General features: G+C 44.6%; 1 protein-coding gene across 7 annotated transcripts in view; it reads left to right on the top strand.

The window, feature by feature from the left end:
• Positions 1 to 4371: 4371 nt before the first annotated feature.
• RHBDL2 (rhomboid like 2) overlaps positions 4372 to 27251 on the top strand; it is a 37792-nt gene continuing 14912 nt past the window's right edge. For 2 of the 7 annotated variants that reach the window (XM_087727659.1, XM_087727658.1), the window contains exons 1-5: positions 4385 to 4646; positions 5437 to 5725; positions 12169 to 12317; positions 12634 to 12746; positions 13135 to 13235. In XM_087727659.1, the coding sequence (XP_087583785.1) occupies positions 5507 to 5725; positions 12169 to 12317; positions 12634 to 12746; positions 13135 to 13235 (582 nt within the window). In that variant the 5' untranslated portion in view covers positions 4385 to 4646; positions 5437 to 5506. Of the gene's footprint in view, positions 4647 to 4814; positions 5726 to 12168; positions 12318 to 12633; positions 12747 to 13134; positions 13236 to 15637; positions 16071 to 27251 lie in introns of those variants that run through there. The other 5 variants (XM_014067502.2, XM_087727656.1, XM_087727654.1 and 2 more) reach the window with 4 other exon arrangements.

Here is a 27251-nt window from a genome sequence, read left to right as displayed (position 1 = left end):
GCCGACGCCGGCGCGGCGGTCACGTGACTCCCTCCCCCATGGTCACGCCTCCTTGCCGCCGTGCTGCTTCCTGGTCCGGGCCGCCGCGTGCGCCCCCTCCGACCGGGCGTTCGCAAGGCAGGCAAGCGGCAGCCAGCGCAGCCGAGGCCCCTGCAGACCTCGGGCACTTCGCGATCGGCGCTCCCCGAGAGCCCGCAACCCGAGAACGAGGCCGAAGACGGGAAAGGGAAGAGGCAGCGCTGTGACTGGATTCGAGTCCTAGTCAGCCTCGACCTGTAGAGAGGGCACAATCTGGCTCAATCTAATGGAAAGAGTGGAAGTCGAGCGGCAGGTCTTCTATCCAGAACTAGAAGGGGGGACGGAAGAGAAAGAGGCGCCGGAGGGGATGTTGAAAGGCTGTTGAAATGGTGAAATTCTGTGCCTCAAAAGGTGAATTTACAGGATGGAAAAGGTCCCAGATTTAATTGCACAATTTAAACTTGAACCTTGTTAATAAGATGAGGCTGCTAGGCTAAATTTTAGGGGAGATAAACCCGAAGAAGTAAGCATAATTACAAAGCAGGTTCCCATATTATGGCAAGAGATACATTAAGTACATAACCCGGAGGCAAAACCTGGATTGACCATTACTTGAGCTGCAAAGCTATTTAATCCTTACCAGTTTCTTAATAATTTCCAGAATAAGATCTTTCAGAGCTGTGCATGAGAATGCATTTATTTTCTGGATTGGTTCCAGAGACAAAGGATGTAAAAAAAAATCATTTTATTTCAGGTAGATTATATCAGTCCCTGGAAGCTCTATAAAATGTGTCACCTTTTCCCATTTTCCCCCTTGCTTCTGTTATCGGATCACCTTCAGTAGATTAGAACTCTGATGATGTTATCTAGTTAGAGTAACAAAATATTTTAAGAAACAAGGAAGCTCAGAGCACCCGGGACCCCTCAATTCTCAAGTTCTATCCAGGTTTGCAGGGGAGAAGGTACTCAAGGAAGGACGTGGAGTCCCAAAGGTGCTTTTTCAAAAGGCAACTGGAAACGGGTGCAGTGAAGAACAAAAAAGAGGGTTAGGGGACTGGAGGCTAAAACCTATGAAGAATGGTTGCTGGAATTGGGTATCTCCAGTTTAATGAAAAGAAGAACTGGAGTGACATCAGGTGTGGTATTCACTTACCTTCCTTACCGGTTCGCAAATATGAGCACATGCACCAACTCCGCACATGCCCACAGCCTTCTGCGCATGCACTTTTGGCGAAAAAGGGGCCCAAATGGGATGCTGTAGAGCCGGGGCAAGTGGGCGGAACCACCCGGTCCGAACAGGTAGAATACCACCTCTGAGTGACATGATAGCAATGTTCTGATATCTCAGTGGCTGCCACAAAGAAGAGGGAGTCAAAACTATTCTCCAAAGCACCTGAAGGCAGGATAAGAAGCAATGGGTGGAAACGAATCAAGGAGAGAAGCAACTTAGAACTAAGGAGAAATTTTCTGGCAGTGAGAACAATTAATCAGTGGAACAACTTGCCTCCAGAAGTTGTGAATGCTCCAACACTGGAAGTTGTTAAGATGTTGGATAGTTTAGTTTGTCTCAAGTGGTGTAGGTTTTCCTGCCTAAGCAGGGGGTTAGGCTTGAAGACCTCCAAGGTCCCTTCCAACTCTGCTATTCTATTCTATTTTTTGAGACAGCAAAATGGGCGAGGTCAGACAGTTATCTTTTGTTCCGATGCACCAGTTGTGATGTGGGCTGTCTGCCATTCCCCAATTAAAGAGTGTGGCCTTAGTTCTGACATGGACTTGAATAAGTACTCTGATACAACATGAACCTCTTTCTCAGAATCTTCCAGTACGTCCCCAAAATTTCTACTGGAAAAAAACCAGTCAATTTGGGATTTCCAAGCCTCATCCTACAACCCTCCTACAACCCTCCATAGAAAAGGTGCTCTCTTTTTGCTTTACATCAGTAGAAAAAGGAAGGAAAAACCCGTAGCTAGAAGAAGACAGTAAGATGTTGGGAAGAGGATAAAGATAAAGATCCTCAATATCTGGTTTAGTTTGCTCTTTTTTCCCCGAAAGGGAACAATGTTCAAATGCAAAACAATTAACAAAAGATGAAGGGAGGGGGAGATGGCAGTCCAAACTGTGTGCTGATGGTAGGATGTTTGTCTTCAGAACCAGATCAAACATATTCAAGAAATTTGGAAAACTTGTGCTTATCATCTTGGAGCAACTTTTTGTGATTTTTTGAGGAATCATGGTGGATGGTTAAGGTGCAAAAAGCTACAAAAAGGAGGACCCAAGTTAGTTTTGTTTTATACTGGGGCAACTATTGGAACAGATTATTAAGCAAATTATTACTTGTTAGCATTTAGAAAATAACTCGTTCCTGAGCAGGAGCAAGCATAGCGTTTGGTATTAATCATGCAAAACCAACTTGATCTCTTTTGATAGAGTGACCAGTTTAGTTATTGAACCTAGTAGGCACAGCAATGCTTCCAGGTTTGCTACTCCCACTTCAAAGCTGGTTGAAGAATTGTATCTAGCAAATGATCATCAATGGCTCTACCACTGCAATGGTGCAGTGGTTGGAATGCAGTACTGCAGGCTACTTTTGCAGTTCAAACCACACCAGACTCAAGGTTGACTCAGCCTTCCATCATGAGGTCAGTAAAATAAGGACCCAGATTATTGGGGGCAAAATGCTCTGTAAACTGTTTAGAGAGGACTATAAAGCACTGTAAGCAGCACATGTCTAAGTGCTGTTGATATTGCTACCTATTCATGGTATCTGACTTTCTGAAGAGGTTTCCAAACTTGACAACTTGAATACTTGTGGACTTCAACTCCCAGAATTCCCCAGCCAGCATGGCTGCTTAACATCTTAAAGTTTAAAGTCAAATTTGGAGACCCCCTGGTACATCCTGTCAATTAAAGGGTGAGATAGGAGTGATTCAGCATTCTTTCATTTTTGGCCTAGTGTTTTTAAAATCTCATGTTCAAAATGTTTTTACCTGCTGTGGACATACCATTTCCAGATACCCTCATTGGGATTAGCTTATTATATATACATTTGCCAAGGTAACTATCAACTAAGAATCAACAAGCCTAACACATTTGGGAGATAAAAGTTTGAGACAGGGGTCAGAAACATCATCCATTGGTGCACAAATTTATTACAAGGTAGTCCTTGACATAGAAACATTCATTTAGTGACCATTAAAAGTCACAACAGTACTGAAAAAAGCAACATGGCCATTTTCCACATTTATGACTATGTAGCATCCCCCTGGTCATGTGATCAAAATTTGGGCACTTGACAACCATCTTGTATTTATGATGGTTGCAGGGACCCAGGCAGGGGTGGGTTTCAGTCGGTGTTACTGCTGGTTCACTCGTGTGCGTGTCTCACGCACATGTGCAGTTCAATGAAAATTGTTCTGCGCATGCTCAGAACTAAAAAAAAGAGATGGTGCCGGCACTGACCAGGGAACTGGTCTGAGAGCGTGGCCAGCCTGGGTCGCTGCCAGTTCTGCGACTCAGGCCAGCATACCACTGCCGGTTCAGCCGAACGATAGAAACCCATGTCTGGATCCTTCTGACAAGCAAAGTCAATGGGAAGCCAGACTCGCTTAATGACCACATGATTCACTTCTGGAGTGATTTGCTTAATACCTTTGGCCAAAAAGATCATAAAACAGGGCAAAACCTCACTTGACAACTGTCTCACTTAGCAACAGAAATGTTGAGCTCATTTATGGCCATAAGTTGAGGAATACTTGTAGTTTCAGAAAAGAAAGAAGAGCTAGCACACCAATTTAGCTGGTGCTGGTACTATTCATAATAGGTGGCCAGCTTGGGGCTCTTCCCTCACGTGGTCTCTTCCTGTCCTTGAACCCAGGGAAAGCCTGCTGGTAAATGAAGCGAGGCCATGCCCAGCAATGCTTTCTGGGCTGCCACATGGACAAGCCCTCGACTTAAAACTGCTGGAGGCTACAGACCAGGATGACTGAGGGGAGTTGCTGTTCCCAGCAGGACAGTTACAAGGGGCAACATCAGATTAGATTAACAGAGTTGGAAGGGACCTTATAGGTCATCTAGTCCAACTCCCTGTCCAAACAGGAGACCCTGCACTATTTCTGACAGATGGCAGTCCAGTCTCTTCTTGAAAGCCTCCAATGGTGAAGCTCCCACAACTTCTGAAGGCATCTTCTGTTCCATCCGTTGATTGCTTAAACTGTCAGAAAATTTCTCCCTTATTTCTAGGCTGAATCTCTCCTAGCTGCCCCCCCTCAAATATTGGAAGACTGCCATCCTGTCTCACCTGGCCCTTCCCTAGACTAGCCAGGCCCATTTCCTGCAACCCTTCATCCTATGTTTGAGTCTCCAGGCCCCTAATCATCCTGGTTGTCCATAAGCCTGTCTTTCCCCGCCGCAAGTCTTCCCTTCGTTGCCCGAGGAACAGGCGCCCCTCCGGGTGTCCCGCGCCCTACCTTCCCTTCCAGCGGGGCGAGCTCCGTGGGGCATTCGCCGCCTCCGACGGGCGTTCCTGGCCGAGGCAAGGCAAAGGGCGGGCGGGGCACAGAGCTTGGCCGGCCCTCCTCGCTTTGCCTTTCCCCTGCTGCGCCGCGAGAGCTCCTGGCTGACGCGTCCCGGTAAGCGCTTCTTCTGGCGGTGGCGGCTTCCCTAGTCCGGCCCTGTCGCTCGGGACTCCCTCCGCCGCCTGCCGTCTCCGGCCGTCGGGGCTGAGCGGCTCTCTGGAGACCGGGGCTGGCCGGGCGGCGGCGGCTTCCGAGCTGCCAGGGCGTAGAGCCGACGAAGCTTCTTCCTTCCCGGTGTACCTTGGAGCAGCCGCTCGGCCCGTTCCTCGATCCCGGAGATGGGCATGGGGGAAGGAAGGGAGAGGCTCCGGCACCGCTTCGGCTCGCCCGCAAGACGCCTGGGCAGCGAAGCGGCCTTTTGCTCCCTTCCTCCGTCCGCGGGTGGGGTTGGCAATCCGGCCTCCCGACTGGTTCCGTCAAGCCGGCATCTGGTTCAGGCAATCCTGCTCTCCCGGGTCTCCTGTGCCCCGGAGACGGGTCGCGCGGCCCCCGTCGGCTGCCTCCGCCCCCATCCTGGCTGGGGCTGAGAAGGGCTGGGGACCCCCGGTTGGGTAAGCAGGGCGACTCACCTGCAGGCTCAGGAACCCCCCAGGACCTGCCCAGTCAAAGGAAAGCCGCCCCCAGTGAAGAACTGGGCCAAGAGCTCCCCGTGTTGAGGCCCCTCCTGAGTTCCGGGAGAGCCCGGAGAAGGTGCCCAAAGCTCTAGAGGGGATCTTTCCTTTCAGCCAAAGGAGGGGAAGCTCTTTCTTGATCTGCTGGTGCTGGGGAGGGTTGGGGAAGGTTAGGGTTAACTCCAGGGGACACCACAGAGACCCCTGAAGGTGGCTGGAATCCTGCCTTGCAGGCAGCCCAGAGCTGGCCCCAGCCAAGAAAGAGGCTCCTTCGTGATTGGCCCTTGAGGGGCAGCCGGCATCATGGAGCTTGAGCGATTGAACATGGAAGAGGAGCCGGAGACCTGGCGGGAAGAGGAGCGTAACGAGGAGGAGAAGAGCACCTGCCCTTGGGTCAAGTGCAGCAGCCTCCACAATACCGTTTCCAAATGGATGCTTCCCGGTGAGGCTAGAGCAACTTACCTGGAAAGAGCCAGCTGCGTTCCGCCACCCATTTTCATCCTGGCTATCAGCTTAGCTGAGGTAAAAAGGTTTTTCTTTTACTTGTGCACTTTATTTCTACATGTCTTTCATGATTTTTACTTTGGTTGAAATGCTCCAGAATCACTTGTTTAATCTATAGGTCCTGTGTCTCTAAACTTGGCAACTATAAAACTTGTAGACTTCAACTGTCAGAATTCCTCAGCGTTGCTCGCTGGAGAATTCTGGGAGTTGAACTCCATATGTTTGAATGTATGTTTGAATGTTTATTATACTTGTATGCCGCCCTATTCCCTAGGGACTCAGGGCGGCTAACAAACAAGTGGGGAAGGGGGAGATACAAAAAAATGAACAAGACAAAAAACAAGATACAAGAAACAGATTAAAAGCTTCACAACAATCGCAACCATTCACGTGGGGCTGGGAACTCATCAGCCCCAGGCCTGCCGGAACAGCCAGGTCTTGACGGCTTTGCGGAAAGCCTGAAGGGTGGTGAGGGTCCAAATCTCCAAGAGGAGATCATTCCAGAGGGCTGGAGCAGCCACAGAGAAGGCCCTCCCCCGGCGGGGTCCACAGTCGACATTGGCTAGCTGATGGTATCCGGAGGAGGCCTAATCTGTGGGATCTAATTGGTCGTAGGGAGGTAATTGGCAGGAGGTGGTCTCTCAAGTACCCAGGTCCGATACCATGTAGGGCTTTAAAAGTAACAACTAGCACCTTGAAGCGCGTCCGGAGACCAACAGGTAGCCAGTGCAGCTCGCGGAGGATAGGTGTAACATGGGTGTACCGAGGTGCACCCACAATCGCTCGTGCGGCTGCATTCTGTACAAGCTGAAGTCTCCGAATGCTTTTCAAGGGCTGCCCCATGTAGAGCACATTACAGTAGTCCAGTCTTGAGGTCACAAGGGCATGAGTGACTGTTCTGAGAGCCTCCCGGTTCAGGTAGGGACACAATTGGTGCACCAGGCGAACCTGGGCAAATGTCCCCCTGGTCACAGCCGACAAATGATGTTCTAAAGTCAGCTGTGGGTGACTCCCAAATTGTGAACCCTGTCTGAGGGGCGTAAAATTTGACCCCCCAGCCTGAGAGATGGAACACAAAGCCAATCTTTGGGAGGGAAAAACACAAGCCACTCGGTCTTGTCGTGATTGAGTGCAAGCTTGTTCACACCCATCCACACCCTGACAGCCTCCAGGCACTGACACATCACTTCAACCGCTTCACTGAGTTGGCACGGGGCGGACAAATACAGCTGTGTATCGTCCGCGTATTGATGGTACTTTATCCCGTGCCGACGAATGATCTCACCCAGTGGCTTCATGTAGATGTTAAACAGGAGGGGGGGACAGGACCGAACCCTGCGGCATCCCATACTTAAGGGGCGTAGGGGTCGACCTCTGCCCACCCACCAACACCGACTGCGACCTGTCAGAGAGATAGGAGGAGAACCACCAAAGAACGGTGCCTCCCACTCCCACCTCACGTAACCGCCGCAGAAGGATACCATGGTCGATGGTATCGAAGGCCGCTGAGAGGTCAAGGAGTACTAGGATGGAGGCATGGCCCCCATCCCTGGCTCTCCAGAGATCATCAATCAGTGCGACCAAAGCAGTTTCCGTGCTGTAGCCAGGCCTGAATCCAGACTGAAAGGAGTCCAGATAATCGGTTTCATCCAAGGACCGCCGGAGTTGAGAGGCCACCACTTTCTCAACAACCTTCCCAACAAAGGGGAGGTTGGAGACTGGGCGATAGTTACTTAAAATGGCTGTATCCAGAGACGGCTTCTTCAGGAGGGGTCTCACCACCGCTGCCTTTAAAAGGGGTGGGAAGGCTCCCTCCCGAAGAGAGGTGGCCACTATCATCTGGATCCAGCCCCGTGTCAACTCCCTGCTGCTCGCGACCAGCCAGGAGGGGCACGGGTCCAGTACACAAGTGGAGGCACTTACCGCTCCCATGGCCTTGTCCACTTCCTCAGGCGTGACAAGTTGAAAATCAATCCATAAATTCCGCTCAAGACCCTCCCCCGGTATCTCGGCTGGCTCTGAGCAATTGGAGTCCAGGTCTGTCTGAATCCGAGCGACTTTATCTGCTAGAAACTGAACAAACTCCTCAGCTCTACCTTGCAAGGGGTCACCCGCATCCCTCCCTCTAAACAAGGCAGCTGGGCACGATTCAGTGGACGCAATTAGAGCGGCAAAATGTGCACTTTTTGACGCCCGTATTGCCACGAGATAGGCTCTGATATAGGCTATCATCAGTGCTCGGTCTGACTCAGACTTACTGGCCCTCCAGCGGCGCTCTAGGCGTCTCTTTTGGAGTTTCATCTCCCGGAGTTCCTCAGTAAACCAAGGAGCTCTCCTGGATCCGCTGCCTCGGAGAGGCCGTAAAGGCGCAATCCAGTTTAGAGCCTCCGCCACCGCTGAGTTCCAAGCAGCAACGAGGGTCTCCACCGGACTGTGGATGAGAGTATCAGGTATAACACCAAGCACTGTCTGAAAACCCGAAGGGTCTATTAGGTGCCTGGGGTGGGACCACCTAATCAGTTCCTCCTCCCTGCAGTGGGGGATTGGCCTCCGAAAGTCAAGCCTCAGTAGGAAGTGGTTCAACCATGACAGGGGCACGATCTCAGTACCCCTCAAACCAAGATCACGACTCCACTGCTCCGAGAGGAATATGAGGTCGAGCGTGTGACCCGCTGAGTGAGTCGGACCCCGAATTACTTGGAAGCCACGAACTCCTGCCCTCCGTCAGAGTACCCTCCGAGCGAAGGCAAATTGAAGTCCCCCAGCACCATAAGCTTGGGGAACTCAACTGCCAGCTCGGCTACTGACTCGAGGAGCGAGGGGAGGGCTGTTGTAACGCTGTTGGAAGGCAGGTACGTTAACAACAAGCCCACTTGAACCCCAAGGTCCAACTTCACCAGCATGGACTCACACCCGACAAGCTCCGGAGCAGGGATCCTACGAGGAGCTAGAGACCCTCGGATAACAATCGCCACTCCCCCACCCCTTTCTTGGGGTCGCGGCTGATGAAGCACCTGAAAACTCTCTGGGCACATCTCAGTGAGGGGGACTCCTCCCTCCGGACCCAGACAGGTTTCAGTAATATATGGCAGGTCTGCCCCCTCGTCTAAAATTAGGTCCCGGATGAGGGGAGCCTTGTGAACCACAGACCTGGCATTTAGCAACAGCAGCCTGAGACCAGGGCCCTGACTACTCACGCCATCTGGCCTTGGAGTGGAACTAATAGGGCCGGAAGGGGGGATCTCTGTGACGTAGCGAACCCTCCTTCCCCGGTAATGGCTAGTCCTAAAGTTCCCGCCATATCTGCCCTCCTTGTTACGACCGTAATGTTCCGGCCCACTCCTGTGTCCATGGTCCCCCCACCCTCCCCCATAGCCACTGCATTCTTTGGCAGGCCCTTCAAATCAGACATCCTAGGTTGGGATTAGGCCTAGCCCCCCCCCCCCCCGACACTTCTGCAGAGCACTCAGTGCAGGGGGTACCCAGGTTGTGGTCCCAACCTACTCAGCCGTACACAATCATACAGGCAAGCACTCCCCACAAAACGATTTAAAAAACACAGATACAACAATATGGAATAAAAGTGGGAACAGTCAGTCAATCACATTCATGCCACACACCCTCACCATACCATTTAAAAAGTTGTGCAATAGCGCAATTTGAGATCGTGCAAGAATGTTCTAGAATGAGGGAGGGAAGCTAAAGTCCCAATCTTCTCCTTCAGGGAAAACAAAGTCCAAGAGTCTGGGGTAAACAGCCCGTTAGCAGCAATTGGGGGGACAGTTCTAGGAGCGAGAGTCCCAAAGCCGGTCATAGCTGAAGAATAGCCGGGATGGCAATAGTCGACATACGGTCTTTCCCACAGAAGGGGAAGGAGAGGGGGGGAGACCCCTCCCACAACTGAGCCGCCACGCTCCCAAGCAGCGACTATGAGCCAGCAGACCATCAGGCTAGTTACCCCACCCCCACCCTCACCCTACTCCTAGCCCTAACCCTAAAGCTCACCTACCCTAACCCTAGCCCTAAACTTAACCCTAGCCCTAACACTGACCCTAACCCTTATCAGACCTAACCCTGACCCTGCAACTAACCCTAATCCTAATCCTAATCTAGCCCTAATCCTAATCTAACCCTGGCCCTGGCCCTAATCCTGTCCCTAACCCTAACCCCGCAATAGCACCGCAGCGGTTGAAGAGCCAGGCAGCCAACGCAGGGTAGGGCCCCCCCAAGACAGGCCTCCAGCAACAATATGTCTTAAAGTTGCCAAGTTTGGAGACCCCCGATGTATAGAGTCACAAATACGATGGCTCTAATTCCTTTTTTACTAGTGTTATTTAAAAAAAACAACATGATGGAGCTTTTACGTCTCATTTTAAGCCTGAATGTTTCACCAATTCCTAAAATGAATTTATCCAGGGAAAGAACCTTTCCAAAGGTATCGTCACCTGGGCTTTCTTTCTGTTCTGATTCAGCTATTTTACAGAATGTACTCACCTGTTTTCCCCCAAATATAAGATTTTCTGTTTCATCCAAGAGAAACAATTAAAACGCCAGTGAAAACCCTGTGAAGAAATGTAGTCATGTGGGGTTTTCATAATAGGAGTATTTTAAATATATTATTAATGTTGGGCTGTTTTAATCATATAGATGGTAGGTTTGAAAGCTGATTAACCACTGGAATTGTCTATAAACCTAGTAAAATGAGTAAATAAACTGAGCTCTACTAAGATTTCCTGGGAGAGAGAAAATTTCAGAGATCCCTTTTCTTTTCCAGGAAAGTGCTGTGAAGGATAACTTTCTGTGAGATGCCAAGCAAATAATTGCAGGTTTCTTGGGATCACAAAGGTCATGGATCTAAGGGGGCAAGGGAGTGCCTCAATGGGCACTGCTGAAAATGTGCAAGATTACTGAAAAATCCCTGCTTAGAACTACATCTAAAGAACAATGTGACTCTTCCTTTCTTAAACTACCAGTAGTCCATTTAATGTTTAATGTTGATAGTTTTTATACACAGAAGGAAACTTTAAAAGAGAACAAGAACCAGTGGGTCAAAATGATAAGGAAGTAAACTCAGATTAAATATTAAAGAACTTTCCTGCCTCTAAAATGATATTTTCCCCGTGTGAAGGAGGTCTTTACAGGATGGATACTACCTGTTCAAAATGCTTTAGGTTTGCACTTCAGATTGGCCTAGGGGACCATTAAAGACATCTATGATTCTATGAGAAATAAAAAAGAAATTATATGCCTAATTTAAAAGGGGGGGGGAGAAAAAAAGTACCAACATATGTTATTGTATTTAAAACAGACAACTTAAACAAATGGGATAATATTGAGTGAATTTTCCATTTTACTCATTATCAGATCAAATCAGAGAATTGAAATTATGCCATTAATTCATAGTGGTAAATCATTATGGCACATTCTTTCCACTGTAACAATATAATCTTGTTTACAGTATAATCTTGTTTTGGGAGACAGCATCTAAATCTACAGTCCTTTATAGAATATTGAATCATAGGGCTGGAAGGGACAGCCCTAGTCCCTTCCAACCCCTTGATCAAGCAGGAGATCTTACATCATCCTGATCAAATGCTATCCAGTCTATTTTTGAAAGCCTCCAATGATGATGGAGCACCCACAATCCCAGGAGGGAAACTATTCCATTGATTGTTCTCACCATCAAGAAATGTCTTCTTACTTCTAGGTTGGATCTCTCTCAACAAGCTGCCACTCATTACTTCTTGTCGTGCCCTCAAGTACTTTGGAGAATAAGTCAATCCCCTCTTCTCTGTGACAGCCTCTTCATTACTGGAATATAGTTATTATGTCCCCTCTAATTCTTGTCTTTGATTGGCTAGACATAACTAGTTCCCTTAACGGTTCACCATATGATTTAGCCTACAGCTCCTTTATTATCTTTGTTGCTCTTCTCTGCATACTTTCTAGGGTTTCAACATTTTTTGTGCATTATTGTGGCCAGAACTTTATGCAGTATTCCAAGTATAGCCTCATTAGTGTGGTATGAAATGGTATTATCATAATGCATATATTGATAAATTCCAAATTGTTTGTATATAATACAAAATTCTCTTTCACATCTCCAGAACTTATTATTTTTCCTAAAACTGCATGATCAAGAATCTTAAATGAACATGGGACTGCAATAGGGCAAGCCCATATCATATGTCAAGTTTTATCTAAAATGGTGAGGAGGGAAGTCTATGTCCCCCCTCCCCTCAAAATCATACTATCTGATTGATCTATGTCTGCTAATTGTTTCAGACATTGTGGCTTATGGTGATAGGTTGTGGGAAGTCTAGAAGCCCATTCCTACAATTAACTTTCTGAAGGACTTACTCCTGCCAACTGAAGAGAACAGGTGCCGCTTGCTTGGATCTTTACCTGACTGTTATCTCAGTCAGGCATGGACTGAAGGGATTTCTCTTGTCTATTTCTAGCTGTCAGTGTTCATTTATTATGCTATTTGGAAGCCCCAGATTCAATGGATAACGCTAGAAGTGGGAATCTGGGAAAGTCCGCTTATTTACAGACCTGAAAAGCGAAAGGAAGCCTGGAGATTTTTGTCTTACATGTTTCTGCATGCTGGGTAAGCAGTCTATTATGCTCATTTTGACAGGTGCTGAAGGAGGCTTTGGCTTGGTTTTGTTATTCTACTGGGATTGAAGCTGCTTTATGGCCTTGGGCTAAGAGCACACCTAGAACCTGGAGAACCGCTGCAGTCTAATTGTACTTAATTACTTCATTGTCACTTCAGTTGCTTGTTTTATAATTAGGCTAAACACTGAATATTTATATATCATTAAATTTGTATCCCATTTTATCATTAACATAATCTCAGTGTACTGTGTTTTTTTTTCTGGAGAAGATAAGTATTAATTTCAAATTCATCTTTCCTTCTGCAGTGTTGAACACATTATAGGGAACCTTGTTCTTCAGCTCTGCCTGGGGATCCCCCTGGAATTAGTTCATAAAGGACACAGAGTGGGAACTGTGTATCTTGCAGGAGTGATTGGAGGTGAGTTGTGCCAGAAAAAGGCTTGACCCACTTAGCGATACAAAACAGCAGGAGAGGCGTAGCCTGTCGAAATTTTAAAAAAAATCTTACATTTTAACTTGCATGTCAATAATCAAACTTAACAGCTGCTTAGTTATAGGGGAAGGAGTAGCAGAACCTGGAAGTGGAGTAAAAAAAAGGTTGATCTGCCCAGAATCTCTATGTGGCCACAAGCGGACTAAGTCCAACCCCCGCCCCCATTCCACTGATATTTATGTGCATAGGCATCAATTGCAATACAGCAATTTAATTAGACCTTTGGGGTAGATCGTTCCTTGGTGCCTGACGTTACCGGTAGGCATTCCAAACTGCCAACATTATCTTGGTTAATTGACCTAATTCTCTTTAGGTTCTTTGGCAAGTTCCATCTGTGATCCTCTGCTGGGTCTCGTGGGAGCATCAGGAGGTGTCTATGCTCTGATTGGAGGATACTTCATGAATATTCTAGTGGTAAGGGGGCCAATTGAACAGCTTGGACATGGGAGGGGGAATAAGATTTCCCATGGCAGCAATGCAACAAAATGAAATTCAATGTAGAGAAAAGTAAAGTCCTACACTTAGGTAAGTAAAACCAAAAGTAAACATATAGACTGGGTGAAACCAGGCTTAATAGCAGTGACTGTGAGAGGGATCTTGGAATCTTAGTGGACAACCAGCTAAATATGAGCCAACAGTGTGCAGTGGCAGCCAAAAAGCCAATGCAATCCTAAATTGCATTAATAAAGGGATATAATCAAGATCAAGTGAGGTACTAATACCACTCTATAAAGCCCTAGTAAGGCTACACTTAGAGTACTGAATCCAGTACTATAAAAAAGATGTTGAGACTCTAGAAAAAGGGCAGAGGAGAGCAAGTTGATTAGGGGACTGGAGACTAAAGCATATGAAGAACGTTTACAGGAACTGGGCATGGCTAGTTTACAGAAGAGAAGGACCAAGGGAGACATCATAGCAGTGTTCCAATATTTGAAGGGTTGCCACAGAGAGGAGTTGGTTAACTTATTTTCCAAAGCACCTGAAGGCCAGATAAGAAATAATGGATGGAAACTGAACAAGGAGAGATTCAACCTAGAAATAAGGACGAACTTTCTGACAGTGAGAACTATCAACCAATTGAACAGCTTGCTCTCAGAAGTTGTGGGAGCTTCATCACTTGAGACTTTCAAGAAGAGATTGGACTGCCGTTTGTCAGAAATGGTGTAGAGTCTCCTGCTTGAGCGGGGGGTGGGGGGGATTGGACTAGAAGACCTATAACCAGGATGGCAAACCTCGTGAGCATTGTCACTTCATGGCTGCTGTGGGTTGCTGCTGCGACAGCGCAACACAGCCGTTCGACCCTGAGGCTGTGCCTGGCTCTTTGGGAGCTGGCTCACAAGAGAGCAGTTGTCGGGCAACCCCAAAACAATTAGCCCTCTCCTCATAATAAAGCCCAAGCCATGTTTTGTGGGTCAAAAGAAAATAAGACCCTGTCCGGGTGCTTGGCGTTGTGGTGAAACAACAGACATTCCTGGCGCTCCAGGACTGGCGCCGAACTTTGGTCACTGGGTGGTCCAATCTGGACCTAAACCATCCCAAAGAAACGGTGTCAGGAAGGGGCATATCCTGTCGATCACAGAGACCCCCACAAAGTCTCCAGTGAAGACTTTGGGGAAAACTCCTTTTGCCAGAGACTAAGAGGCAGCCACAAGGTTGCTGAAACTGCAGACAGTCCTGCTATGTAAAGTGCAGGAGAGAAGCGTGTCATTTTTGGTGAGAGCGTTACTTTTTTCTTCTATTTGAAAGAACACCCTAAGTGAAGAAAATTAAGTTAAAAAGCTGACTGGCGAGAGAGTAAGCGGTGAATTTAATGTTTAGTCAAAGTGAAAGTTTCCTCTTTTTTCCCCTTTTTACTGCTGGAAGCTTGACTGGACTTTCAACGTAGTTTATTTCTTAAATGGATATGGCTTATGTCTTTCTTTTTTCTTTCTTTTTATTTTGACTCTTTGGACAATTAAAATACAGCATTTAAGAATTTCCCCTACCTTTATTTTTGCTTAAAGGATTATTGTATTTTTTTCTCTATTGGACATTTAATTTTATTTTTAGTAGAAAGTAAAACACAGAGGAGAAAGTGGGAAAATAGTAACACTGCCATCTAGAGGCTTGATACATTGTTGTTATTCTTGTATGAAATGTTTGGAGATAAGTTGTTTCTTTCAAGGGCACACTACTAAGTGAAGAACTGATAGTGAAAAAAACAGGATTGTTTATACAGCTGTTTACTTTGAAATCCTCAGTGCCTGGAATTGTGTTTGGAAAGAATAAGACAAAAAACTTTGAGAAAGCCTGGTGTGAGCTGGAAAAGCCTCTCACTTCATTTTATTGTATCTCAGAAAAGCCTTGGAACTTTCATTCTTCTTTTTTGGTGGCAGTGTCTATTTCTCCTTGTTGTGAAAGTTGTACTTCTTCCGTTTTGTTCCTTTCTATTTCCTTTCATCTTTTTAGGAGACACCAGCTATTTTGTTCTCCATTAAATTGGACAAAGGGGGGATTCTAAATATTTTATATATATATAAAATTTTTGCTTTTTCACATTGTGATTCTTTTATTTGGAGATTGTTTTTAATTGTTTTTTCTCTACTCTTCTTGTTTTTTTATATTTCTCCTTCTTTAAATTGGATCTAATTGGATAAGGTCATTTACAGTGTGAGTTTTTTCTTTTTCCTCCCCCCCCCCCATTTTGGCCTTCTCTACTTCTTTTTTTTCTTTTTTGAGCTCTTTTTTATTATTGTCTCTTTTTTGAATTATTTTTTTCCTATTTCTTATTTTTTGATCATTTTATGGTCATCTTGGACAATTGATTCCCATACTAGCGGATTAGAGCACAGAAGAATTTGAAGAGGAGTAAAATAGTAATAACCACTGGTTCTGCAACAACACCTTCCTCCTCACCACCAGGAGGACAAAGATCAATACAGATGATGTTGCAGCAGGAAAAGGAAAAGGGAGTCACATTGGAGATGATTATGCAGGGAATCCAGAAGTTACAAGTAAGAGCAGAGAACATTGAAAAGCCAAGAGCCAAGGTGGCGCAGTGGTTAAATGCAGCACTGCAGGCTACTGCTAGATCAGCAGATCAGCGGTTCAAATCTCACCGGCTCAGGGTTGACTCAGCCTTCCATCCTTCCGAGGTGGGTAAAATGAGGACCCAGATTGTTGGGGGCAATATGCTGACTCTCTGTAAACCGCTTAGAGAGGCCTGAAAGGCCTATGAAGCGGTATATAAGTCTACTGCTATTGCTATTGCTATAAAAGAGAACAGAGACAATTGAAAAGAGAACGGAAAACATGGACCAAAAAGCAACTGAAATTGATGGAAAAATTGATAGTTTGCAACAAATGACAATAAAATATGAAGATAGACTAAAAAATTGAGGAAAAAGATGAACAAAGAAATAAGAAAATGGAGGAGATTGACAACAGTCATCAGTCACTGGGTTCATATCACCACATGTGGTGGACTTGCACAAAAGCTAAAAGATATTGGACTAAAATTCACAGGTGGTTGGAGAAAATGACACAAAAACATATAGACTTTAAACCAGAGACTTTTTTTATTGGGAATCATACCAGAAATATATAATAGAGACTTGAAATATTTGATTGTAAATGTTTTAACAGCAATGAGAATTGTATTTGCAAAAAAATGGAAAAATGAGAAAATACCAATGCAGGAGAAAATTATTCAAAAAATATGGAATGTGCGGAAATGAGTAAATTGACTTTTGAAATTAGAGAACAAGAAGATGAACAATTCTACAAAGTTTGGGATTTGTTTTATCAATGGTTAGATAAAAATCATGGTAATGGAAAAAGTGGGATATTTTTTTTTATATTCTAAGAATAGTGGAGTGATATATGCAATACCATAAGGATTTAGCACTGTTAAACAGATTAGAACGATGTAATGGAATGATGTTGTATTTATGATTTCAATATATAGAATATTTTGTTTAAAATGTAGGAATAATAACAGGACTCGAACTATTGATACAAAATGATGTGTGTATGGATTTAATGTCTAGAATATCTTGTTTAAAATAAAGGAATAATAATTACAGTTGAAAAATTGATATATAACAATAATGCATTTATGTTTAGCTAATGAACAATTTGTGATTCGATATATAACTGTAAGTGGTGACCATGGAAAAGACCCACAAAATCTTGTAACCAAACGACACGCCTACCTCCCATCCCATTGTCTTGTACCCCCCCCCTTCCCTATAAATTGTAAGCCGCCCTGAGTCCCCTCAGGGAGAAGGGCGGCCTATAAATAATAAACTCATAAACTCATCCTAGAATGACTGATATAAATTGCCTGCCGGAAGAAGCGGAGGCTGTGAGAGGGGAAATGGGGTCTACGGGTACGGGGGTGGGCCGGAGCATTACAGTCATTATGGGGAGAGGCAGGTATGACGGGAACTTCAGGGCTAGCCATTACCGGGGAAGGAGGGTTCGCTACGTCACAGCGATCCCTCCTTCCGGCCCTGTTAGTTCCACTCCAGGGCCAGATGGCGAGAGTTGTCAGGGCCCTGGTCTCAGGCTGTTTTTGCTAAATGCCAGGTCTGTGGTTCACAAAGCTCCCCTCGTCCGGGACCTAATTTTAGACGAGGGGGCAGACCTGGCATGTATTACTGAAACCTGGCTGGGCCCGGAGGGAGGAGTCCCCCTCACTGAAATGTGCCCAGAAGGGTTTCAGGTGCTTCATCAGCCACGACCCCAGGAAAGGGGTGGGGGAGTGGCTGTCATCATCCAAGGTCTTTAGTTCCTCGTAGGATCCCTGCTCCAGAGCTTGTCGGGTGTGAGTCCCTGCTGGTGAAGTTGGACCTTGCGGGTCAAGTGGGCTTGTTGTTAACGTACCTACCTCCCAACAGCGTTGCAACAACCCTCCCCTCGCTCCTCGAGTCAGTAGCCGAGCTGGCGGTAGAGTTCCCCAGGCTTATGGTGCTGGGGGATTTCAACCTGCCTTTGCTCGGCGAGCACTCTGATGGGCCGCAGGAGTTCATGGCTTCCATGACAGCCATGGACTTGACTCAAGTAATTCGGGGTCCGACTCACTCAGCGGGTCACACGCTTGACCTCGTATTCCTCTCGGAGCAGTGGAGACGTGATCTAGATTTGAAGGGCATTGAGATCTTGCCCTTGTCATGGTCTGATCACTCCCTACTGAGGCTTGACTTTTGGAAACCAATCCCCCACTGTAGGGAGGGGGAACCGATTAGGTGGTTCCGCCCCAGGTGCCTGATGGACCTTATGAGATTTCAGTCGGCGCTTGGAGAAATACCTGACGCTTTTGTCCACAATCCGGTGGAGTCCTTAGTCGCTGCCTGGAATACAGCGGCGGCAGGGGCTCTAAACCGGATTGCGCCTTTGCGGCCTTTCCGAGGTTGCGGATCCAGGAGGGCTCCTTGGTTTGCCGAGGAACTCCAGGAGATGAAACGCCAAAAGAGACACCTAGAGCGCCGCTGGAGGGCCAGTAACTCTGAGTCAGACAGAGCACTGATGAGAGCCTATATCGGGACCTATCTCGTGGCAATACGGGCGGCGAAATGTGTGCATTTTGCCACTCTTATTGCATCCGCTGAATCGCACCCAGCCGCCTTGTTTAGAATAACCCGCGCCCTCCTGAAAGGGAGGGAGGCGGGTGACCCTTTACAAGGTAGAGCTGAGGAATTTGTTCAGTTTCTAATGGATAAAGTCGCTCGGATTCGGACAGATCTGGACTCCAATTGCATGGTACCAGCCGAGGTACCGAGGGAAGGTCTTGAGCGGATTTTATGGAGCGAGTTTCAACTTGTCGCTCCTGAGGAAGTGGACAAGGCCATGGGAGTGGTGAGTGCCTCCACATGTATACTGGACCCGTGCCCCTCTTGGCTGATCTCGACCAGCAGGGAGGTGACACGTGGCTGGATCCAGAGGATAGTTAATACCTCTCTCCAGGAGGGATCCTTCCCGCTCCTCCTAAAGGATGCAGTGGTGAGACCCCTCCTGAAGAAGCCCTCTCTGGACCCAGCCATTTTAAGTAACTATCATCCAGTCTCCAACCTCCCCTTCGTAGGGACGGTTGTTGAGAAAGTGGTAGCCTTTCAACTCCAGCGGTCCTTGGATGAAACCGATTATCTGGACTCCTTTCAGTCCGGTTTCAGGCCTGGTTACAGCACGGAAACTGCTTTGGTCACGCTGATCGATGATCTCTGGCGAGCCAGGGATAGGGGTCACTCCTCTATCCTAGTGCTCCTTGACCTCTCAGCGGCCTTCGATACCATCGACCATGGTATCCTTCTGCGACGGTTACGCGAGGTGGGAGTGGGAGGCACCGTCCTACAGTGGTTCTCCTCCTACCTCTCAGACAGGTCGCAATTGGTGTTGGTCGGAGGGCAGAGTTTGACCCCTAGGCCCCTCAACTATGGGGTGCCGCAGGGTTCGGTCCTGTCCCCCCTCCTATTTAACATCTACATGAAGCCCCTGGGTGAGATCATACGACGGCACGGGATTAAATACCACCAATATGCGGATGACACACAACTGTATCTGTCCACCCCGTGCCAACTCAGTGAAGTGGTAGAAGTGATGTGCCAGTGCCTGGAGGCTGTTAGGGTCTGGATGGGAACGAACAAGCTTGCACTCAATCCCGACAAGACCAAGTGGCTATTGATGCTCCCAAAAATGGTCCAGCTATTCCATCCCTTAGCCTGGGGGGTGAAATCATACGCCCCTCAGAGAGGGTCCGCAATTTGGGAGTCCTCCTGGATCCACAGCTGACGTTAGAACATCGTTTGTCGGCTGTGACCAGGGGGACCTTTGCCCAGGTTCGCCTGGTGCACCAATTGCGACCCTACCTGGACCGGGAGGCCCTTCGGATAGTCACCCACGCCCTCGTCACCTCAAGACTGGATTACTGTAACGCGCTCTACATGGGGCTGCCCTTGAAGAGCGTTCAAAGATTTCAGTTAGTCCAGAATGCAGCAGCGCAAGCGATTGTGGGTGCACCTAGGTACACCCACGTTACACCTATCCTCCGCGAGCTGCACTGGCTGCCCATTGGTCTCCGGACACACTTCAAGGTGCTAGTCATTACTTTTAAAGCCCTGCATGGCATCGGACCTGGGTACCTGAGAGACCGCCTCCTGCCAATTACCTCCCAAAGACCGATTCAATCGCACAGGCTTGGCCTCCTCTGGATTCCATCTGTCAGCCAATGCCAGCAGGCGACCCCCCGGGGGAGGGCCTTCTCTGTTGCAGCTCCGACCCTCTGGAACGATATCCCCGTTGAGATCCGGACCCTTACTATCCTCCCGGCCTTCCGTAAAGCTACTAAGTTCTGGCTGTTCCCGCGGGCCCGGGGCTGTTGAAGTATCCAGCCCCACTTTAATTGTGAATGTTGTTGTATTTTAAATTTTGTATTGTCTTATTTATTCCCCTTCCCCTTTTATTGTAAGCCGCCCGGAGTCCTTCGGGAGTGGGCGGCATACAAAACTAATAAACTCAATAAACTCAACTATATGAAATGGAAGAAAGTTGTATGTGTTTTATGTTTTTGTCTGTTTTTGTTTGTTTAAAAATAAAAAATATTTTTAAAAAAGAAAAGAAGACCCTGTCTTATTTTCGGGGAAACATGGTAAGTATATTCCTTTGTTCTCTCTGAGCTTGGTTGTTGGCTTGCTAAGTAACTAACTGGGTAATATTATCAGTGTGAATGAGTGGGAGGTTTACTTCCTATTATATACAATAGCTTGCCCTGCCAGTGTTGGTGAGTGTTGGTGAGGGTATAGTTTTTTCTTGATAGTTCCTTGTTTTCATTGGTACTTGGTAGTTTCCATTGTTTTCTGCTTTATTCTTTGTTTGATGTTGATTTTTGCCTGCCTAGATGTTGGCTGTTGGAGAGGATACATTCTGGTCTTTTTATTTCCTTAGGTATGTCACTTTTGAATGGCGACTAAATATGGTATATATTAACAAGGGAACAAACTCCACATTCGCTTGCACTGATGATGTTACTTAGCTGGGTAATGAAACTCTGCAAGCAAACAATAAAGCTCAAAGAGCACCAGGGATCTCACAGTTCAACCCTTAATAAACTAAATAGAACTATTCACAAGTACTGTTGATTTAATAACCATGGTATCATAGATAAGTTTGGAATAATAATAATAATAATAATAATAATAATAATAATAATAATAATAATAATAATAATAATAAAACTCCGCCATTGCCGGTCCCAAGCCCGGATGAGAAAGGAGGAAGGTTGGGATCAGGTTGGCATCTGGTCCCGTAAAAAACCCCCCGCCAACCCATACAATATGGTGAAAAAAACAAATAAGAATTCCATACCGCATCGGTCGTCGCGCGGGTTAACAAGGGCCGCGGCGGATGTTGGGGTCCCTGGACATCCGTCGACAAGTGGGCTACAAGTGGACCAGCCAACAAAACGACAAAAATATAGTGCAGATGAAAACCGTGCCATAATGGCCTGTTACTACAACTCAGAGCCAGAAAAAAGAGGCTATTTAAAGCGAATGTATGAATTATGGAAACAACAATATCCAGATTCAAATGTTAGTGAACAACGACTAGCAGATCAAAGGCGATTTATTATACGGAATAAAGTGTTTAGTGAAGTTGAACATGAGGAAATTCAGGCAAATTGCAAAACCCAAAAAACAATATCACAAGCGGAAATAACTGATATTCAAGACACAACTAAAGACATTATAGTAGAACTCCCAGAAGAAGCTCTTGGGAAGGAAATAACATCACCACCACTAGAACCAGTTATCACTGAACCAACTGATGAACTAACTCAAAAAGAATTGAAGGATAAGATCATGGAGCATTTTCTGCTTAATGAGGAAAGGCAACGTTTACCATCACTAAAAACTGTGCCGAAGAAAATTTTGGCCCCTATCATGAAAATGGTTAATGCAGTGTTTTCAACAATTGAACCGGGATCCATCTTGGAAACAAACCAGTTAATGTACAGCGCAGCTGTAATAGTCACTAATGAACTAGGCATCAAAATTAAAGTACCTAGTCATACAACAGAAAAAGCATCAAAGCCAAAGTGGAAAATCCGTTTAGAACAAAAAATAAAAAAATTAAGGGCAGATGCTAGTAACTTAAAGAACATGCATGAGCAACGGCTTAAAAACAATAAAATCATAGATCGGCTAATCAGGAGATATAGATTGGATACAAGAAACATCAATGAAGCTGTAGAGATTGTAAAACAGCAGATAACAGCAACAGCTAGAAAAATTGAAAGATATGAGGCACGAATCATCCAATATAAACAAAATCAGCAATTTCGATCAGACCAACGGCGTTTTTATCAAAGTCTTAATGTAAATGGTGACACCAAAAGTGAAAAACCAGAAAAACAGGCCACAGTTGAATTCTGGAAAGAATTGTGGGAAAATGCAAAGGACTACAACAAGGAAGCAAAGTGGATACATGACTTTGAGAAAAGCATTGGCAACAAACAAATGCAAGTATTAGAAATAACAACTGAGATGGTCAAAAATCGAGTTAAAAAGGTAAAGAATTGGACATCACCTGGAAAGGACCAATTACATGGTTTCTGGCTCAAATATCTGACCAGTTTACATGCAATATTGGCCAGGCAACTGAATGAAATTTTACAAAAGGGCCAAATTGATGAATGGTTGACAACTGGAAAAACATACTTGATTCAGAAAGATCCAACTAAAGGAACAACACCTGAAAACTATAGACCAATAACATGCTTGCCAACAACCTTCAAATTACTCACAGGCATTATTGCAGATAACATGATGGATTATTTGGAAACAAACAACATCTTGCCAGTAGAGCAAAAAGGCAACAAAAGAAGGAGCAGGGGCACAAAAGATCAGCTTATAATTGATAAAATGATATTAGAAAATTGTAAGAACAGAAAAACGAACTTGAATATGGTCTGGATTGATTACAAAAAGGCATTTGACTCACTGCCACATAGTTGGATCATAAAATGCTTAGAAATAACTGGCATTAGCAAAAATATTACATCCTTTACTGAAAAGGCAATGAAACAATGGAGAACTGAGTTGGCAGTAGGGAATGAGAGCTACGGAATGGTTAATATCAAGCGAGGAATTTTCCAGGGTGATTCACTTTCACCTCTTCTCTTCATCATCGCAATGATCCCACTATCAGTAATCTTAAAAAAAAATGAAATTAGGCTACCAAACAGCCAAAAAAGCTGAAAAAATTTCGCATTTACTATATATGGATGATTTGAAACTCTATGGAAAGTCAGAAATAGAAATCCAATCATTGACAAATACAGTCCGAGTATTCAGCACCGATATTTCAATGCAGTTTGGCATGGAAAAATGCGCCACTGTATCCATAAAAAGGGGCAAAATCACTGCATCTGAGGGAATTGAAATGCCCAATGGCCAATTAATTAAATGCAAAGAAAATGAAGCCTACAAATACTTAGGCATTCTGCAGTTGGATAACATCAAGCATGGAGAAGTAAAAACTATTGTCAGGCGAGAGTACACCAACAGAGTTAGGAAAATTTTGAAATCTAAATTGAATGGTGGAAATACAATCAAGGCCATAAATACCTGGGCAATACCAGTTATAAGATACACAGCTGGCATAGTTAACTGGACACAAACTGATTTGGACGTTTTGGACCGAAAAACCAGGAAACTATTGACAATGCACTACAGTTTACATCCACGTGGTGATACTGATAGACTATATCTGCCCCGAAAATCAGGTGGCAGAGGATTATTACAAGTGAAGCAAACAGTTGAAGAAGAAAAACATGCACTGGCTGATTATTTAAAAGAAAGTCAAGAACATCTATTAATCGAAGTAAAGAACAAAAATCTACTGAAGGCCCAACAGACAAAACAAGAATACAGAAAAGATGTGATAAAATCAAGAATGGAGAGTTGGCAGAACAAAGCACTGCATGGTCGATTTCTGGAAAAAATAAAAGATAAAGTGGACAGGGAACAAACTTGGTTATGGTTAAAAACAGGTACATTAAAGAAAGAAACAGAGTCATTAATCCTGGCTGCGCAAGAACAAGCTATCCGCACAAATGCCATTAAGGCCAAAATCGAAAAATCCTCTGATGATGCCAAATGCAGACTTTGCAAAGAAGCTGACAAAACTGTTGATCACATACTCAGCTGCTGTAAAAAAATCGCGCAGACTGATTATAAATTGCGGCACAATTCAGTAGCACAAATGATCCATTGGAATTTGTGCAAAAATTATAATATTAAAACAGCAACAAACTGGTGGGAACATCAGCCTGAAAAAGTCACCGAAAATCAGATGGTCAAGATCTTGTGGGATTTCCGTATACAAACCGACAAAATACTGGCGCATAATACACCGTACATCACACTGGTTGAGAAAAATAAGGTCACAATCATAGACATCGCAATACCAGGTGATAGCAGGGTCGCCGAGAAGGAACATGAAAAAATCGCAAGATACCAGGACTTAAAAATCGAAATTCAACGACTATGGCACAAACCAGCAGTGGTAATTCCAGTGGTAATTGGCACACTGGGTGCTATTCCAAAAGCACTGGAATTACATTTAAAACAGTTAAAAATTGACAAAATCACCATCAGTCAAATGCAAAAAGCCGCACTGCTTGGATCTGCACGCATATTACGAAAATACGTCACGACGTCCTAGGCCCCTGGGTGGGGCCCGACTAGTAACCAATGCCAAATCCGGCGAAACAACTGGCCGCTGTGATACAATTGTACAATAATAATAATAATAATAATAATAATAATAATAATAATAATAATAATAATAATTATTATTATTATTATTATTATTATTATTATTATTATTATTATTATTATTATTATTGAAGTAGGGAATGAGAGCTACGGAATGGTTAATATCAAGCGAGGAATTTTCCAGGGTGATTCACTTTCACCTCTTCTCTTCATCATCGCAATGATCCCACTATCAGTAATCTTAAAAAAAATGAAATTAGGCTACCAAACAGCCAAAAAAGCTGAAAAAATTTCGCATTTACTATATATGGATGATTTGAAACTCTATGGAAAGTCAGAAATAGAAATCCAATCATTGACAAATACAGTCCGAGTATTCAGCACCGATATTTCAATGCAGTTTGGCATGGAAAAATGTGCCACTGTATCCATAAAAAGGGGCAAAATCACTGCATCTGAGGGAATTGAAATGCCCAATGGCCAACTAATTAAATGCAAAGAAAATGAAGCCTACAAATACTTAGGCATTCTGCAGTTGGATAACATTAAGCATGGAGAAGTAAAAACTATTGTCAGACGAGAGTACACCAACAGAGTTAGGAAAATTTTGAAATCTAAATTGAATGGTGGAAATACAATCAAGGCCATAAATACCTGGGCAATACCAGTTATAAGATACACAGCTGGCATAGTTAACTGGACACAAACTGATTTGGACCTTTTGGACCGAAAAACCAGGAAACTAATGACAATGCACTACAGTTTACATCCACGTGGTGATACTGATAGACTATATCTGCCCCGAAAATCAGGTGGCAGAGGATTATTACAAGTGAAGCAAACAGTTGAAGAAGAAAAACATGCACTGGCTGATTATTTAAAAGAAAGTCAAGAACATCTATTAATCGAAGTAAAGAACAAAAATCTACTGAAGGCCCAACAGACAAAACAAGAATACAGAAAAGATGTGATAAAATCAAGAATGGAGAGTTGGCAGAACAAAGCACTGCATGGTCAATTTCTGGAAAAAATAAAAGATAAAGTGGACAGGGAACAAACTTGGTTATGGTTAAAAACAGGTACATTAAAGAAAGAAACAGAGCCATTAATCCTGGCTGCGCAAGAACAAGCTATCCGCACAAATGCCATTAAGGCCAAAATCGAAAAATCCTCTGATGATGCCAAATGCAGACTTTGCAAAGAAGCTGACAAAACTGTTGATCACATACTCAGCTGCTGTAAAAAAATCGCGCAGACTGATTATAAATTGCGGCACAATTCAGTAGCACAAATGATCCATTGGAATTTGTGCAAAAATTATAATATTAAAACAGCAACAAACTGGTGGGAACATCAGCCTGAAAAAGTCACCGAAAATCAGATGGTCAAGATCTTGTGGGATTTCCGTATACAAACTGACAAAATACTGGCACATAATACACCAGACATCACACTGGTTGAGAAAAATAAGGTCACAATCATAGACATCGCAATACCAGGTGATAGCAGGGTCGCCGAGAAGGAACATGAAAAAATCGCAAGATACCAGGACTTAAAAATCGAAATTCAACGACTATGGCACAAACCAGCAGTGGTAATTCCAGTGGTAATTGGCACACAGGGTGCTATTCCAAAAGCACTGGAATTACATTTAAAACAGTTAAAAATTGACAAAATCACCATCAGTCAAATGCAAAAAGCCGCACTGCTTGGATCTGCACGCATATTACGAAAATACGTTACGACGTCCTAGGCCCCTGGGTGGGGCCCGACTAGTAACCAATGCCAAATCCGGTGAAACAACTGGCCGCTGTGATACAATTGTACAATAATAGTAATAATAATAATAATAATAATAATAATAATAATAATAATAATAATAATAATAATAATAATTAATGAACTAGGCATTAAAATTAAAGTACCTAGTCACACAACAGAAAAAGCATCAAAGCCAAAGTGGAAAATCCGTTTAGAACAAAAAATCAAAACATTAAGGGCAGATGCTAGTAACTTAAAGAACATGCATGAGCAACGGCTTAAAAACAACAAAATCATAGATCGGCTAATCAGAAGATATAGATTGGATACAAGAAACATCAATGAAGCTGTAGAGATTGTAAAACAGCAGATAACAGCAACAGCTAGAAAAATTGAAAGATATGAGGCACGAATCATCCAATATAAACAAAATCAGCAATTTCGATCAGACCAACGGCGTTTTTATCAAAGTCTTAATGTGAATGGTGACACCAAAAGTGAAAAACCAGAAAAACAGGCCACAGTTGAATTCTGGAAAGAATTGCGGGAAAATGCAAAGGACTACAACAAGGAAACAAAGTGGATACATGACTTTGAGAAAAGCATTGGCAACAAACAAATGCAAGTATTAGAAATAACAACTGAGATGGTCAAAAATCAAGTTAAAAAGGTAAAGAATTGGACATCACCTGGAAAGGACCAATTACATGGTTTCTGGTTCAAATATCTGACCAGTTTACATGCAATATTGGCCAGGCAACTGAATGAAATTTTACAAAAGGGCCAAATTGATGAATGGTTGACAACTGGAAAAACATACTTGATTCAGAAAGATGCAACTAAAGGAACAACACCTGAAAACTACAGACCAATAACATGCTTGCCAACAACCTTCAAATTACTCACAGGCATTATT

This window comes from Thamnophis sirtalis, unplaced genomic scaffold (assembly GCF_051295495.1).
Source record: "Thamnophis sirtalis isolate CommonGarterSnake01/CBP01778 unplaced genomic scaffold, rThaSir2_p1.2 scaffold_13, whole genome shotgun sequence".
Lineage (NCBI taxonomy): Eukaryota > Metazoa > Chordata > Lepidosauria > Squamata > Natricidae > Thamnophis > Thamnophis sirtalis.
This window is presented reverse-complemented; position numbering and strand designations above follow the sequence as displayed.